The sequence below is a fragment of the Centroberyx gerrardi genome, chromosome 5 (genome assembly GCF_048128805.1).
Source record: "Centroberyx gerrardi isolate f3 chromosome 5, fCenGer3.hap1.cur.20231027, whole genome shotgun sequence".
NCBI classification, from domain to species: domain Eukaryota; kingdom Metazoa; phylum Chordata; class Actinopteri; order Beryciformes; family Berycidae; genus Centroberyx; species Centroberyx gerrardi.
In genome coordinates, this window is record NC_136001.1 from 27,903,165 (window position 1) to 27,918,293 (window position 15,129).

A 15,129-nucleotide genomic window follows, 5' to 3' on the forward strand; every position below is an offset into this window, starting at 1 on the left:
AGGGCAACATTGTAGTTTTACCCCACAAACCAATCCCTCATTTCTCACTGGTGTAAAAACACCTGGGTCCCTCCTACTAACACAGAGAGCAAGCACCTCTATTTGTAGTGCTTTAGCTCTTTAGCTCCACAGATTGCTGCAGCAGCTGTGGCTACACTTAAGACCTTCATTGACAGATACTATTTTTATTCTTTTCTGCCAGACACAAGGGAGACATGGAAGGTTGATGCATATTTACATATACCATGCATGCATGCACACACCCTCTCATTTTTGCTCTTTCACTCACTCATAAATACACGCACATACACACATACATACACAACCGACCTACAATACACTACTCAGATCAACACAACACACACACTCATCCTGACTTACCAGACTTACCATTGTCGAAGGCCAGGAATGTGGCCTCATACACGTTGTTCTTGACATACATGGACTCTCGGTCCAGCAGGGCCATGGTGGTGATCTGACCATTGGTCCTGTTGATCCTCAGCCAGTTAGCTGGGTCTGACAGCTTGGAGTACCTGTACACACACACACACACACATCCACATACAGAGAGAGAGAGAGAGAGAGAGAGAGAGAGAGAGAGAATGAGAGAGAATAAGACAGAACCAAAAGCAATCAACTGAAGCATACTAAGCATATTCCACATATTACCTTTTACAGGCGACTGACTGATACTTGAATTCCAGCAGCTCTGACTGACTCTTTTATCCGTTGAACCGATGCATCCATTATCAGGTCGAATGTTCATTACCATAATAAGGAATACCAGCAAAGTACCTTTGAAATGTTACAGTGAGATGGGGAGCGGAACATATGTTCACCGAGCTTATCATAGTAACAACTCATTTGCATGAAGACCGGCGGAAACCAGAACCGATATGCAGAACAGCCAATAAGTGCTCTTAACAACGTCCCCGCTCTCTGTACCCACACCTCTGTCACACAATCACCGCCATCACAAGTTAAAACATCAACGTAGTGCAAAGAGACAGCTGCAATTAAAATGTAGGAATTGCATTAATAACTTAGACGAGACTTAAAAACTGACTGAGTGAACAAAGCGCTTCCCTCTCAGTGTTCCAATGAGCTTAGTGAGCAAAGGTTAATTGTAGACAAGTGAGCAGGCCCACAGGTACATAGATGTAATGTATAGGGAACAAAATGATCTGCCTGTCACTCTAAATGACAGAAGGTGGGCGTGCAGCAGACAGAGAGAACGAGAGAGTGAGAGGCAGAGAACAGAGAATGTGAATGTAAGCATGGTGGGTAGGAGAAGGGGCTTAATTAGAGCAGTGCGTTGGAGGCTGACACAGGTTAGCCGGAGCCTAGCAGGCATGGGGAAGCTAATGGCAGAGAGCTAAATCCATCCCCGGCTAATGACACACACTTCTGGACCGGTACACATTTAGCAAAGAGCTGAATTAAACAGACAGACTGTCAGAGGGCCAGGCTGACAGACCGGCGCACCCTCTGTGACTCCGGTCTCTGTATTTGTTGAGAAAATAAATACGATTTTCTCGCGAAAATGGCACAGTAACATTTGCTGGAGCGTGTCACGCAAATGACTCCCGCGTCAGTCAGGATGTGATGTCGTCTGGCAGGTAAGACCGTTGTGTTTGGTTGACGTACCTGGCACCCTCATCTCCTCGCCGTGCCAACTGGGTGCCACTTCATGCCGTCTTCATCTGCAGCTGTTGGCAGAGCGGGGAAGCGCACCCAGCTGGTGTAGCAGAGGAAAGTGCACACACTCACGTCTTACTGTACTTGTGAGGACATTCCATTGACCTCATTCATGCCCTAACCCCTAAACCTCACCAATACATGCCTAACCTTAACACTTAACCCTAACCTAAACCTAATCCAATTCTAACCTAATCTAAATTCTGATCCTAAACTAACCCCTTGCAGAAGTGACCTCACTTCGCTAAAATGTCCTCACTCTGAAGGTCTAATACTCAAACTGGTTCTCACAAAGATAGCAGTACAAGAACACACACACACACACACACACGCTCACACTGCCACATTACAGTAAAATCAGCTGGCAAACAAGTCTGGGCTTACATCATCTTTTCTTTCCTCCTCTCCAGAGAGACAGAGAAAAAAAGCCAGAGAGAGAAACACAGAAATAGAGAGAGAGGGATAGAGGGAGAGCCGGCTCTTCCCCCATCTACTGCACATGCTCAGCTCCTTCACTCGCCCTCTGTGCGTTTGCGCGTGCGCCTGCTTATGTGCATTTGTGTGCGTACGCGTATGTGCATATGCGTGTGTGCGTGTGTCGTGTGTGTGTGTATGCGTGAGCGTTCAAGTGAGGTCACCAAAAGGGAATACGCCAGTGGAGATGAGGCTGTCTGAGCACGAGCCGTGTGTCTGCTGGCAAGCTGCTCTGGAGAAGACAGTGGCTCTGAGCTCCCATCAATAACAGACACGCAGACAGACAGGGGAAGAATGACAGGGTCAGAGGGAGCGGGAGAGAGGGAGGGACGAGAGCAAAGAGAAAGAGTAAAAGAAGTGTTACTTCTCTCAAAGGGCATAACAGCTCGGCCCACTTAGTTTGCATGACTGGGTCTTTTTAGGAAAAGAAGCCTGAGCTCTCTCTCTCTCCCCCTCTCTCTCTCTCTCTCTCTCTCTCTCGCTCACAATTCAGTAACATTTCCACTGGGCTCCTCAGTGGACGGCTGTCTTACTGACATTAAGAAAAATCGATCTCTCCCGTTGGAGCTGGGGATGGAGTGGAACGGCGCCCTTGGACCTTAGTGGGCACGTGGGAGTTTCTGTCACACATAGGGTCGATGCTCGGATGGCACCGCGCCTGCTGTGTGCCACCCCGGTCAGGAAGGATGGAGAGAGGGATCAATGAGGAAGAAAGAGAAGAAGAAGAAGAAGGGGGGACCCAAAGAGAGCAGACAGACCAGAGTCCAGCTCATTACGGGATGACCTCTCCACACCCGTCGCTTGGCAACAGAGAGGTAACTGGAGCCCGGTCTGTAGTGGGGGGGGGGCAGCAGCCTCTGGAGACCACTCACTGCTAATTAAACACTGGTGACAAACAGCATTTATATGCATGTACTGCTCATATACAGGGTGTGGACTAAATTTTAGAAACATCGAACTATATGTGAATATCAAGTAGGAGTAAGGCCCTCCCTTGCCTTCAGAACAGCTTCAGTCCTCCCTTGGATTGCTGGCATACAAAACCTGAACTGAATATATATATTTATATATATATATATATATATATATTCCTGTAGCCAGAAAAAGATTTTCATTTGCTGTTCTAAACACCTGGTGCCAGGTTAGTCTTTCCTCTGAAAACTCTGTCGCACAGAAAGTGATGCGTTTTACATTTCTGGCAGCAACAACAGCGGTTTGTTAGGAATAAACAGAAGAAGAACTGGGTAGTTAGCATGAGCAGTGATAGCCACCATGGCTGAACAGACAAAGAAAAGAGCTGTAGCCTTCTACAGACACTCAAACTGCATCAACAGGAAATCCAAGGAAAAAGACGTCACAGTACTGGACACACTGTTTGATTGGCAGGTGAAGAAGAGCAGTGCAGAAACACCACCAAAGATATTATTTTATTTTATTTTGCATTTCTGCTTTATTGGATGGTATACAGTGGAGTGGGTGGGTACCCAAGTAATTATCTGGGAACTATATTTTGCAGCCTGTGGACTTTTTCTATTTATTGAGCTTTTCTTCTGTCCTGCACCTGCACACCAGCCTGCTTTTCGGATGTGCGTGTTCTATTTTTCTGCTACAGGTGGGATTTGAACCCACAATGTCCCCGCAAAGACCCATCAGGAAATCCAGGAAGTAAGTGAACCGTCAGCACTGCGCTGCCTGCTAAAGAGCCCGTACCTGACAGTCTGGTGGATGAAGTGGTCTGGGTCTTGGGCGGCGAACACGGTGAGCGTGGTCCCCGCCGGCACGCCCTCCTCGAAGCGGATCAGCTTGGGGTTGACGGGGAAAACGGGCGGCTCGTTCACATCCTGGACGGAGATGGTGACCCCCGCTGTGGACTGGAGCGAGGACTGGATGCCGCTGGCCAGGTGGGCCTGGTTAGACACCACCACTGTCAGCATGAAGGCGCGGTTCATCTCGAAGTCCACCGGCTGGAGAGGGGGCGACGAGAGAGGGAGAGAGGCGGGAGAGACAACGTTTGAGACGGGAGGAATCACCGGGAGAATCAGTGCAGCTGATTACCCAAATGATTTCTTGCCGTCTTCCAATTTGGGAAATTACATATAATTCGCTGAAAACAACGTGAGACCAAAGTACACTCAGTCGTCAACATCTGGCACTTCAGAGCAGGTGGAGACGTACAAGATGCAGAAGAAAACTATTGCAGTGCTGAATAATAATGGAGATAATAGAACAGTTGTCAAAGCAACACTTTCATTTTGTCACAGCTAACTTTCAGACACGGATGTAAACAAAGAAGAGCGTTTTTTTTCCTGTTTTTTCTCCAGAACAGCCAAAGCTACAGCCTGGTTTTACCTTGACCACGGTGACCATGCCCTCGTTGGTAATGGGGTTGGTGCGGATGGTGAAGTGCCCAGAGGGGTCTCCGCTCACGATGCGGTAGACGGCGTTCCAGTTGGGGCTGTGGGGCTGATCCCTGTCCACCACCGTCAGGTTGGTCACCACCACGTTCACCTTGTTCTCCGGCACTTCCCCGGAAAACTACAGCGAGGACGATGGAGGGAGGAGGGGAGAGAAAAGTTACAGTTTAATTACAGCTGAAGTCATGCTGAAGTTGCATCTACAGTCGGGTGATGCATGGTAATAACTTGATTTATCGAGATTTTGATAATTTCTTCTTGCCATCATCAATCTCTTAGCATTTTTCACAATTATTATTATTGAAACAAATTGCTTTGGTGCCCCCATATCAAATGTCACACCAATAATGCTCATTATACTGGAAATTGAATTGAAAGTGGAAGAAAGAGAAATGGAGGAGAAAAGGGAAAGATAGGATGAAGGAAGAAAAAAAGCAGGCAGCATTGAAAGGCAAGAAGGGAGGAGAAGTGGGAGAGACAGATTTGTTTAAATATGGATAACAGAGAATCATTGCTTCCATTACATTAATGCAGTCCCTTATTCCGCGCCATGTCTGCTCATACGAAGCTCTTTATTTGAACTAATGGATTTGTTCAATTAAGTGTTTACCCATTTAATTTCGATTCTGCGCATTCACCAAATCTAAGTCTTAATAAGCAATTAGATAAGTACTGTAATTAAGGCGGCGGTAGGAATAATCTTTGGCTAATGATCTTCATTATATTGCAATCTGAAACAACTCCCTTCTGAACTGAGTCTGGAGGAAAGTTGGTGACAGCTGCAGAGCCGGGAGAAGAATTCACAGCGCAACAGGATACACCGCTCTGCTCTATAGGGATTTATCTGGCTACAGAGAGATGACCATACCAATAGACACGGAGAGACTCTCAAAGGCAGACACACACACACACACATATGCACACACACATGCACACGCACACATTAAGAGCTCTCATTGTCAGACGATAATCCTCGTTTCCTCTTGTGAAGTGTTAACTTGTTTATAGTGTGCGTCTGCCAGCTGCTGTTCACTTTAATGGCTTCATCATCATGGCATTGATGCAGCGTCCAAAACACCACATTCCTCCCTCCCTCCCTCTCTCCCTCCCTCCCTCCTTGCCTCCTCTCCTCCTATCCCCTGCAGCACGACCAGGCTGATAAGCACAGAACAAATTAAATATGCACTCTCAGTCTCTGGTGTGTGGGCTCCTCCATTTCATTTTCACCCGGAGCTTTAGCACAAACACCACCGCAAACCTTCCAAGCTTGTTTGTCCACGCTGAGAGAGAGCCAAAATGGAATATGCTCTCTCAGAGGCACAATGGCGCTGACTGTAGGAGAGGGCGCTTCCAAAATGGCCACTCTCTTGAAAATGCAATGTGGACCCACTGATAAGCCACAAGAGACACAGGCGCAGAGTTTCTGAAGGATTTTGTGGGTACAAAAGAGGGCAAAAACTGAGTGGGGCAAATAAGATTCAATTGTAGGTAATCACCAAAAGGGACCTCAGTCTGCTTTGCAAGTGGAAGTGAAATTCAAATGAGACAAAAAAATCATAAAACTTTAATTTGAATTGGTATGTCACAAAAGGTATTACCAATTCAGGCCCTGCAGCATTACAGATTCAGGCCTTTAGGGCTTTATATACAAACTTTATGTGCTCTGCCTATTTAAACATTCAAATATGAGAGCAAAAACTTTATTACAGGCAGTTCTGTGTGGAAAGCGTGGGCTTGTTCAGCGACAGGTAGGTAGTGAATGTGAAGACGCATTGTCTGAAGGTCTGCATTCCTAAGAAGGTGTAAAGGATCAAAATTGTAAAAAACTAACAAATATATTTCTTTGAAATGTTTTTGTTGTCAATGTGCTCCTCCAGAGGCTTTAATGAACAAGGCAAAAACAGGCAAAAATAGTGGGGTGAGAGAGTGGGTGAGGTGGGGGCACAGCTGGTGTCCCTGGAGAGAAAATCACTCTTTATCTTCAACCGTCATTCTGCATTCAAAGCCTCAAAGTCATTAGTGATACTTAAATGTTGATAGGATCAGTTAATACTTAACAACGCATAATTTTAAGACAACAGATAAAAATTCAGCAATTCAGTGGTCATTAAATGTTATGAACCACTAACATGTCCATGGGTTACACAGGTGCATCAAGAACAGGACTAGACAAAACCTGGTTATGCAGGATCAATGTTGCCATGGCACATCCGCCCATGTATTGCTTTCCGATGCTTCACAAACTGCCTTTAGACAGTCTTTAACCTTTGAGATGCAGCCAGTGACACGTTACCAGCCGGGGGAAATCAGCAAGTATAGTGTTATACAGCTACAAATGTTTTTCGAAAACAAATCCTCATCACAGTGAACTGCGCAGCAGGGGAATTCTAGCACCCTCTTACTGAAGACTGAGGAAAATGCTACATTGTGGATGGCACAGTCACGGCTCAACATGACTAAATGAGCTCTGACTTTCCTTCGTGGGGTGTTGAAAACAACACCAGGCAAATGGTAATGACAGCATTAAGTAGGAATAAATGTCCCAAAACAGACTCCCACTGAAATAAGGCTGAGATCAGTCCACTTAAAAAGGCTATTAGGTCTTCACTATGGCATAATAAAGATATAGCTTTTGGCAACAGACGGGCCCATGTCCATACCTCCCTCATTTGTCATATTATACAGCGATATCAAGCAGCTTTTTCCAGCGGTCTCTGGTGTCTTCTTTCTTATACCAATCACAGATTTGAACTCAAATCCAAGTGGTGGAGCGGAAAGGAGCGGAAAGGAGCAGAAAGTGGCGAAGGCGGGTAATCTCAGGCACTCCAACCCTTTTAGCCTGTTTAGAAGCTGCAGCTCTACAGGTGAACCACAAATAGCACTCTATTCAGATCTGCAGTCTATGTGTCTGGGAGCGCAGCCTTTCAAACCCCACCAGTCTTTCAAGGAACCCTCCTGCTCCTCATCACTTGCTTTGTGAATGACAAGCCTCTGGGTGCACTCCGGCAGGGGTATGGTACACTTGATTAGATGGTAACAGTACAACTCTGTGAGAGATGATCCTAACACTGAATAGAGCTTAATGAGTTGTGGCAAGTACCATTGTCTTTTTGTTTATCACATAATGACGAACATAGCACTCTTGCGTTCGTGCCTGTGTGCTGGAATGAATAAAACATTTGGTTTTTTTAAAATTAGCCGCAATATATCTGCTTGGTTTACGCCCCCGCAAGCAATTTCACTTAATTAGCGTGCTTATGTTTTCTTGACGCCTCCCGTAGAGAGCCATGAATTCTTTTCGCGTCTGTCATACACAAATAATTACTGAACCGCTCCAAGTGTAGTTGCTTGTGTGGGATGCAAAAGAAAAACTAGAGATTGACAAAGCGGTGGAAATAGACTTTCTTTGTCATGGACGTGCGCGTTTGCATGTGAGAGCGTTTGCCCGTTTGTGTCTACGCGAAAAGACGCACAACAAAAAGCAGGGAGAGAAACATTTTCTCATTAGAACTAATACAGTCATTACCATCTTTTGAGTCTCTCAGCCAGTCAGGCAACAAAACACAGTCAACTGTTCTCTGACAGACAAACAAAGGCAAAATATCTGCACAGTCCTTTACTCAGGAGCGCTGGAGAGGAAGAGTGTCATGAGTGAAGCCCAGCAGAGACAAAGACTGACAAAAGTAACACATGATCATGTGTGTGGGCATATGTGTGGGTCTCAGGTGTGTATGTGTCAAGAATGTGTACATGTGTTCTTCTGTGTGTGTGTGTGTGTGTGTGTGTGTGTGTGTGTGTGTGCGTGTGAGCGGGGCATTGCCGGTGCTTGCTGGCTGTGGGAAGCTAGCCCAGAACTCCTCCCCAGTGAGAAAGGGAGTGACAGAGACAGAAAGAGAGAGACAAAGGGAGAGACAGAGACAAAGAGAGAGAGGGAGGGACAGAGACAGAGACAGAGGGACAGGGACAGAGGGACCGAGACAGAGACAGAGACAGAGGCAGAGGCAGAGACAGAGACAGAGACAGAGGGACAGGGACAGAGGGACAGAGACAGAGACAGAGACAGAGACAGAGGCAGAGACAGAGACAGAGACAGAGACAGAGGGACAGGGACAGAGGGACAGAGACAGAGGGACAGAGACAGAGGGACAGAGACAGAGACAGAGACAGAGGGACAGAGACAGAGACAGAGGCAGAGACAGAGACAGAGACAGAGACAGAGGGACAGGGACAGAGGGACAGAGACAGAGGGACAGAGACAGAGACAGAGACAGAGACAGAGGGACAGAGGCAGAGACAGAGGGACAGAGACAGAGACAGAGACAGAGGGACAGAGACAGAGACAGAGACAGAGGGACAGAGACAGAGACAGAGGGACAGAGACAAAGACAGAGGGACAGAGACAGAGACAGAGACAGAGGGACAGAGACAGAGACAGAGGGACAGAGACAGAGACAGAGACAGAGGGACAGAGACAGAGACAGAGGGACAGGGACAGAGACAGAGACAGAGGGACAGAGGCAGAGACAGAGGCAGAGACAGAGACAGAGACAGAGGGACAGAGACAGAGGGACAGAGACGGAGGGACAGAGACAGAGACAGAGGGACAGGGACAGAGAAGGGGCAAAGAGAGACAGAGACAGAGACAGAGAGACAGAGACAGAGGGACAGGGACAGAGGCAAGGACAGAGACAGAGGGACAGAGACAGAGACAGAGACAGAGGGACAGAGACAGAGACAGAGACAGAGACAGAGGGATAGAGACAGAGGGACAGAGACAGGGACAGGGACAGTTCAGAGCAGAGCGGCAGTCTTGTGCTGTAGCTCTAGCCCCTGACAGCTGGGGAGCTCTTATCAGAGCATGCGGCTGGAACTGTCCTGGCATGCGTGCTGACGCCGGCCCCGCCGAGGAGACGGGGATCACAGTGTGTGACGCCGACACACTCCTAGCTCTGCCTCTGAGCTCCGCCGCAGACAGCATCTGTCTCTCCCCGGGAAAAAAACTCAGAAATCCGGGCGCTCGCATCAAGAATAACAGCCCTGTAAGTCCGTCTGTCTGTCTGTCTCTTGTTCGGTCACTGTGGTCAGCGTTTGATTCTATTCTATTCTATTCCAGTCTGGGAATACTGATGGATATACAGCGGGACAGATACAGAAACATGCGCCAAGGCAAACATGTGCGAGCACAAATTTCACAGCTCTCACATGAACACTCAAGCGTGTCCCCGGCCAAGAAAAGCTTTTTCCTCCAGATGCCGTTTCCTTGTCTTTGTCAATAACCCCTCGCACAATAACAACCGACCCGCATTCTCACAAACAAACAAGCCCTCTCTACCTCGCCACACACATCCCTCACACGCACAGCGCCGCGGCAAAGTGGGCCAGCTGTAGTGTGGCTTCCTGTCAGCCCGATGAGGAGGTATCGGGGACCGGGGCCAGATGCCTGCAGACAAACCCCGGCCACCAGAGGCCCCGCTGGCTGGGAAACACACAGGGAGGGAGGGAGGGAGGGAGGGAGGAGAACTCCACCCATCACCAAAACCACACGCCTGTGATCTCTGTCTCTCTGTCTCTCTCTCTCTCTGTCAAATTCAAATTCAAATGCTTTATTGGCATGACAGGAAAAAAAAAACTATGTTGCCAAAGCAGTACATTATTTAAAATAGGGTAAGATTGCAACATTGGGTAATAATTAATAATGAATAAACAGTACAGCCCAGCTCTATCTCTCTCTAACCCTATTAAATTCAATTAAATTCAATTCAATGAGCTTTGTTGGCATGGGACACATGTGCACATGTAGCCAAAGCATAGATTCAAACAGAAATTAAATAGAAATGAAGTAAAAAAAAAATGGAATAAACTGCATATTAAATCAATAGATTCTTCACATAAAATATCTCCGGATAATAACAGTGATGATTACAAAAAATAATCATAAGATACTTGCTACACATGTGCTAACTAAGAGGGACTAAAAGGGACTACAGAGCTGATGTGTTTCTTAGATTAGGCATGACATCACATACTGAGCACATTCTTCTACTGTTTCAAATTTTTCTCCAAGGAGGATGCACAGTGTTTTCCATTGGTACTTAGATCTTGAAAATTCTCTCTCTCACTCTGTCTTCGCCTTTTTCTGCCCCTCCATATGCTGTTCTCACTTAGTCTTTCTTTATCTGTCACTCGCCAATTTTTTCCATTTCTTCCTTTACCTGTTTTTTTTCCTACATCTCTGTCAGCTGTTTATCTCCACGCATCCCCCTCCTTCCAGCGTGTTTTGCTCTCGGTGGAGCTGCTATTGCATGTTTGTTGGTCTTAAACAGAGAATTTCCTGATGGGGATCAATAAAATATCACGTTACATCACACGCCTGTTTGTGTTAAGGGGGAGTTTGTGACTCACCGTCCTGACTGTCAGCTCCGGGGGATTGTCGTTGATGTCGGTAATGGAGATGAGGGCCGTGGCTGTGTTGGACAGGCCGAAGTTCAAGTTGCCCTCCATGTCCGTGGCCTGGACGATGATGGTGTACTGGGACACTTTCTGTAGGTGGAGAGAGAGGGAGAGAGAGAGAGAGAAAAAACACTGTGAAGGATTCATATATTGGATATTGCTTGGATACAGGAGCTGAATCAGTGAATAAATGGACTGGGTTCTTCATTTGCCAATGTAGTGAGGATATGAAAGAATGAATGAGTGAATGATTGACAGTTTGATTAAACAAAAATCCCGCAACCCCTACTCATATCTCCTTTCTCCCTCACACCCATCATTTTTCCCCTCTTTCACGATCCCCTACCCACTGGCACAATGGAATAACGAGTCAGGTGGAGCACCTTATTTGCACACTAACAGATAGGAGACAGTACACACACACACACACACACACACCCAAAGAGTGGAAGTGAAGGCTGTGAGGTGCAGTGAGGGAGCAATGAGCGTTGGTGAAAGGCCCATCCATTATGGCCTAAAAGTCTCGGCTTTCAGCTGTGAGAACAGACCTGGATCATCACTCATTTTAATGGAGGCGCCGCCACTTTAAGATGCACCACGATGCTGCAGATAATACAGGGAGGTGAGCGGACCTTATTTGTTCCAGTTAGAGCGAGGGGGGAGCCGCCCCAGAGGCAGTGCTGCAGCACCGACCTCCACGTGTGGAGGACTGCAACGTAATAGTACCGTGACAAGAAACAACAACATACACTGTTCCATATTGAAACGCCGCATAGAGATTCAAGCTCCTCTCCTCTTTCTCCCTCTGTCTCACTTCTGGGTATTGCATAGGCACAACTGAAGGAATCAACACTCAAAAGCAACAGGCAGAGGGAGAAACACGTACAGTGCATCCACATTCCAGCACAATGTCACTGTCCATGGTGCTGAAAGTTCAGTATGTCCCCAGTCTCACCATGGGGAAGAGGACTCTCTCTCGCTCTCTCTTTCTCTCTCTCTTTCTCTCTCTCTCTCTCTCTCTCTCTCTCCCAGTATAAGCCTCTCTGCTTTTTGCTTTGCGGTCTCTTTCTCCTCCTATTAATCCATTTGGTCGAAGCATTCATTGTGCCAGTGTAAAGGGAGGGGAGGGAGGGAGGGAACGGGGGAGGGAGGCTGAACGTCAAGGACAGGCCAGTGTTCTGCGCTCAGAGCCTGCTGCTTTGTTCAGCCTCCACAATGCGTCCTATCAGTGGGCTAGCACCGGGTTATTGCTAGGCTGGTGTCGCGGTGTCCACTCCGGGGTCACGGTTTCTAATCACTTGAGGGCCGCTGGCATTGATGTCAGGGACTGCATGGAGGAATGAGAACAAACCCAGGCAGACGTTGTGCAGTTATAAGTGGGGGAGTTATTGATTCCTGCTTGCGTGCCTGCTTTTTTGCTTTTTTCTGTCTTTGTGTTTTGACTTTTTTCTTTTTTTTTCCCTTTGGTTTCCTGTGTGTTCTTTGTAGCTCACATTCTGTGCTTCTTTTGATCTCACTATCTTTGTCATTGCACCTTGGTTACTCGGTGTACCCAGTGCCTGTCGGTTCTCTTTCTCTGCCTGTCTGGCTGACTGTCTGTCTTTCTGCCTGTCTCTCTGTACATCTCCTTTATCTCTCACTTTCTCTTTCTCAGTCAGGAAGGTTGCAGTTGATTGTTAGATCAGTCAGACCATGAAGCTGGTTAAAAAACCCAACTGAGTCATTTAGAGTCCCTCCAAGTCATTAGGAAACACACAGACATGTTAATCTGCTCCAAACCAGCCCTATTAATAAAAACTCAATACAGGCTGCCCTTTATTAGACTCATAATGAAATATCAATACATCTCCTCTCATAGAGGACGTCAGTAAATAGAGCCTGCAATGAATCTGTCTCTCGACAGACACAATTTAGATCCAGTCACGTACATTAATCTAGAAATAGCACCAGATGGCTTTAGGAAGGCATTACATTGAGGCTTTGATGGGCGTTTGGTTCTTTGGTCAGGTAAAGAGAAGTGAGCGGAGCCGAGCCAGCAGGTGGAGCTCTCACACAGTAGCGGATGTGGGCTGATGCGTCCCATCCTGCAGGGTTATATCACTCATCTGAGGGTAGTCGAGAATTTATGGCCCTTCTAGTACACATACACAACCGCTAATGCTCCAATTGTGGGAATGGGTGGGAATACACACACACACACGCACACACACACACACACACACACATATCCTTGTACTTCCTAACCCTAACCCAAACCTAACCCTAATCCAATTCTAACCTTAACCCTAAAACCAAGTCCTAACCCTAAAATAGCCCCTTGAAGAAGTGAATACCAGCCAACCTCACTTCACAAAAATGTCCTATTTAAAACTCAAATTGGTTCTCACACAGATAGAAGGACAGGAACACACACACACACACACACGCACCCACCCACACACACCCACCCTCAAGCAGAGTCTGCTCTCCAAAAGTGGCTGCCCTAACAAGCCAGTAAAGGGCTCTCTAATGAGTCCTATAGAAGCGCTGAACAGAAGCTCTCTCTGTTAGATTAGAGTCCAGCGCTGGGAGGAAATAAACCTTCTTGCAACAGCAACAGCCCAGCCTCTCCCACAGGCCTTGAGCCTCATAGACTTAATCTGCGGGGGCTGAAACCCATCTGAGGCCGCAGCAACACCTATACGCTGAGCTCCGCCGACGGTGAAACCCGATCTCTTTTCACAGGGACTAAATTAGGTAGTTTAACACCTGGGAGACTGAGGAAAGAAAGAGGGAAAGGTCTTAAGGCTATCAGCGACTTGGTGCTTGCTACTCAACAACTCAAGGCAAGCCGGGGCCCGGGCTAGTTGGAAAAACCTGTCTCGTAGTGCCCACTCATGGATTGTAAGCAAATGGATTTGGGTGCCAGTGGGACTGCTCTTTGTTAGCAAGAACAAAGTAGGGAAAATAATGGTCTGGATTTGTAAGGCTGTGTCTGACAAGAAAATGGAGAGGAGTGCTTTTCTGGCAAAACATTTACAGTGGTGAATTAATTATACCTGAGCTTAGCGTGCGTTTTTACTTGGTGTGCTGGACAGGACCACTCACAGTGGGAGAGAGGGAGAGACGCAGAGCATGGAAAACTGAAGGGAACTAGCACTTTCCTTATTTCTTTTGTGGATTGGGTTCCGGCCTGTCAGGCTCCTACTGACCACAGTCATTAGCTTGTCACTTACAATCTACTTCAAATGGCCAGGCACTCATGGCTAAAACTGTAGAGACTGGGTTCCTTCCTTCCCTTGCTTTCTACCGCAACCCTCACTACCTGCCTCCATTCATTCAGTCTAGTTCAGTTGAATTCAATTCAGTCGATTCAGTTCAGTTCAGTTCAGTTCAGTTCAGTTCAGTTCAGTTCAGTTCAGTTCAGTCACTTCACTTCACCTCACTTCGATTCAATTCAATTCAATTGGTTCAGTTCAATTCCAGACCCATGTTGCCAATGCAATGCTCTGCCATTAATGGAAGTTAACATAACTATACTGTACAGTATATCAATAGCAATAAGTAATAGTGAAGTAACAGAAATACTCACAGTGAAATACATATCTAGACAGAAGTTATTTTCTATTTTCTCCTCTTATCACAGACAGCAACAAAATGTGCAGCAAAGTCTGTTTTGTTTTCATCTTCATCATCCATGTCTCCCTTCCTTCCTTTCATCCGGGCTCTCTCAGGTTTGGGCCGAGTTTTATAATAACAGGACATAAACAGCTCACAGACTACATTTGGTTTAAAGAGAACACGGAACGACGGTGGCTTTTTGCAGGCAGCGCATTGTTCTCTGAAGGCTTTCCTCTGAATGCTATTGTACAGACATTCACTCAGATAGGGTACACAGATACAGATATGGTAAATCCAAGATATAAACTATAGAATCCCTTTATTCGATTCACCTCCACATTTACGCAAACAGCTCGCCCCAGACAGTGAGTCACATATGAACAATACAAATAATACTGCAACAATGAAGCATGCAGACTGGGTCAAGAGGCTCTTTTACCGTTCCGACTAAACGTTACGATGGGCAAGACATGTTATTTAAGGAAATATGAAC

General features: G+C 46.7%; 1 protein-coding gene across 1 annotated transcript in view; it reads right to left on the reverse strand.

Annotated features, from left to right (window-relative positions):
* cdh4 (cadherin 4, type 1, R-cadherin (retinal)) overlaps positions 1 to 15,129 on the reverse strand; it is a 57,949-nt gene that overhangs the window by 5,604 nt on the left and 37,216 nt on the right. The window contains exons 5-8 of the mRNA XM_071917427.2: positions 10,989 to 11,126; positions 4,522 to 4,707; positions 3,883 to 4,136; positions 391 to 533 (exon numbers count right to left, since the gene is read on the reverse strand). Coding sequence (XP_071773528.1) covers positions 391 to 533; positions 3,883 to 4,136; positions 4,522 to 4,707; positions 10,989 to 11,126 — 721 coding nt within the window. The remainder of the gene's footprint in view (positions 1 to 390; positions 534 to 3,882; positions 4,137 to 4,521; positions 4,708 to 10,988; positions 11,127 to 15,129) is intronic.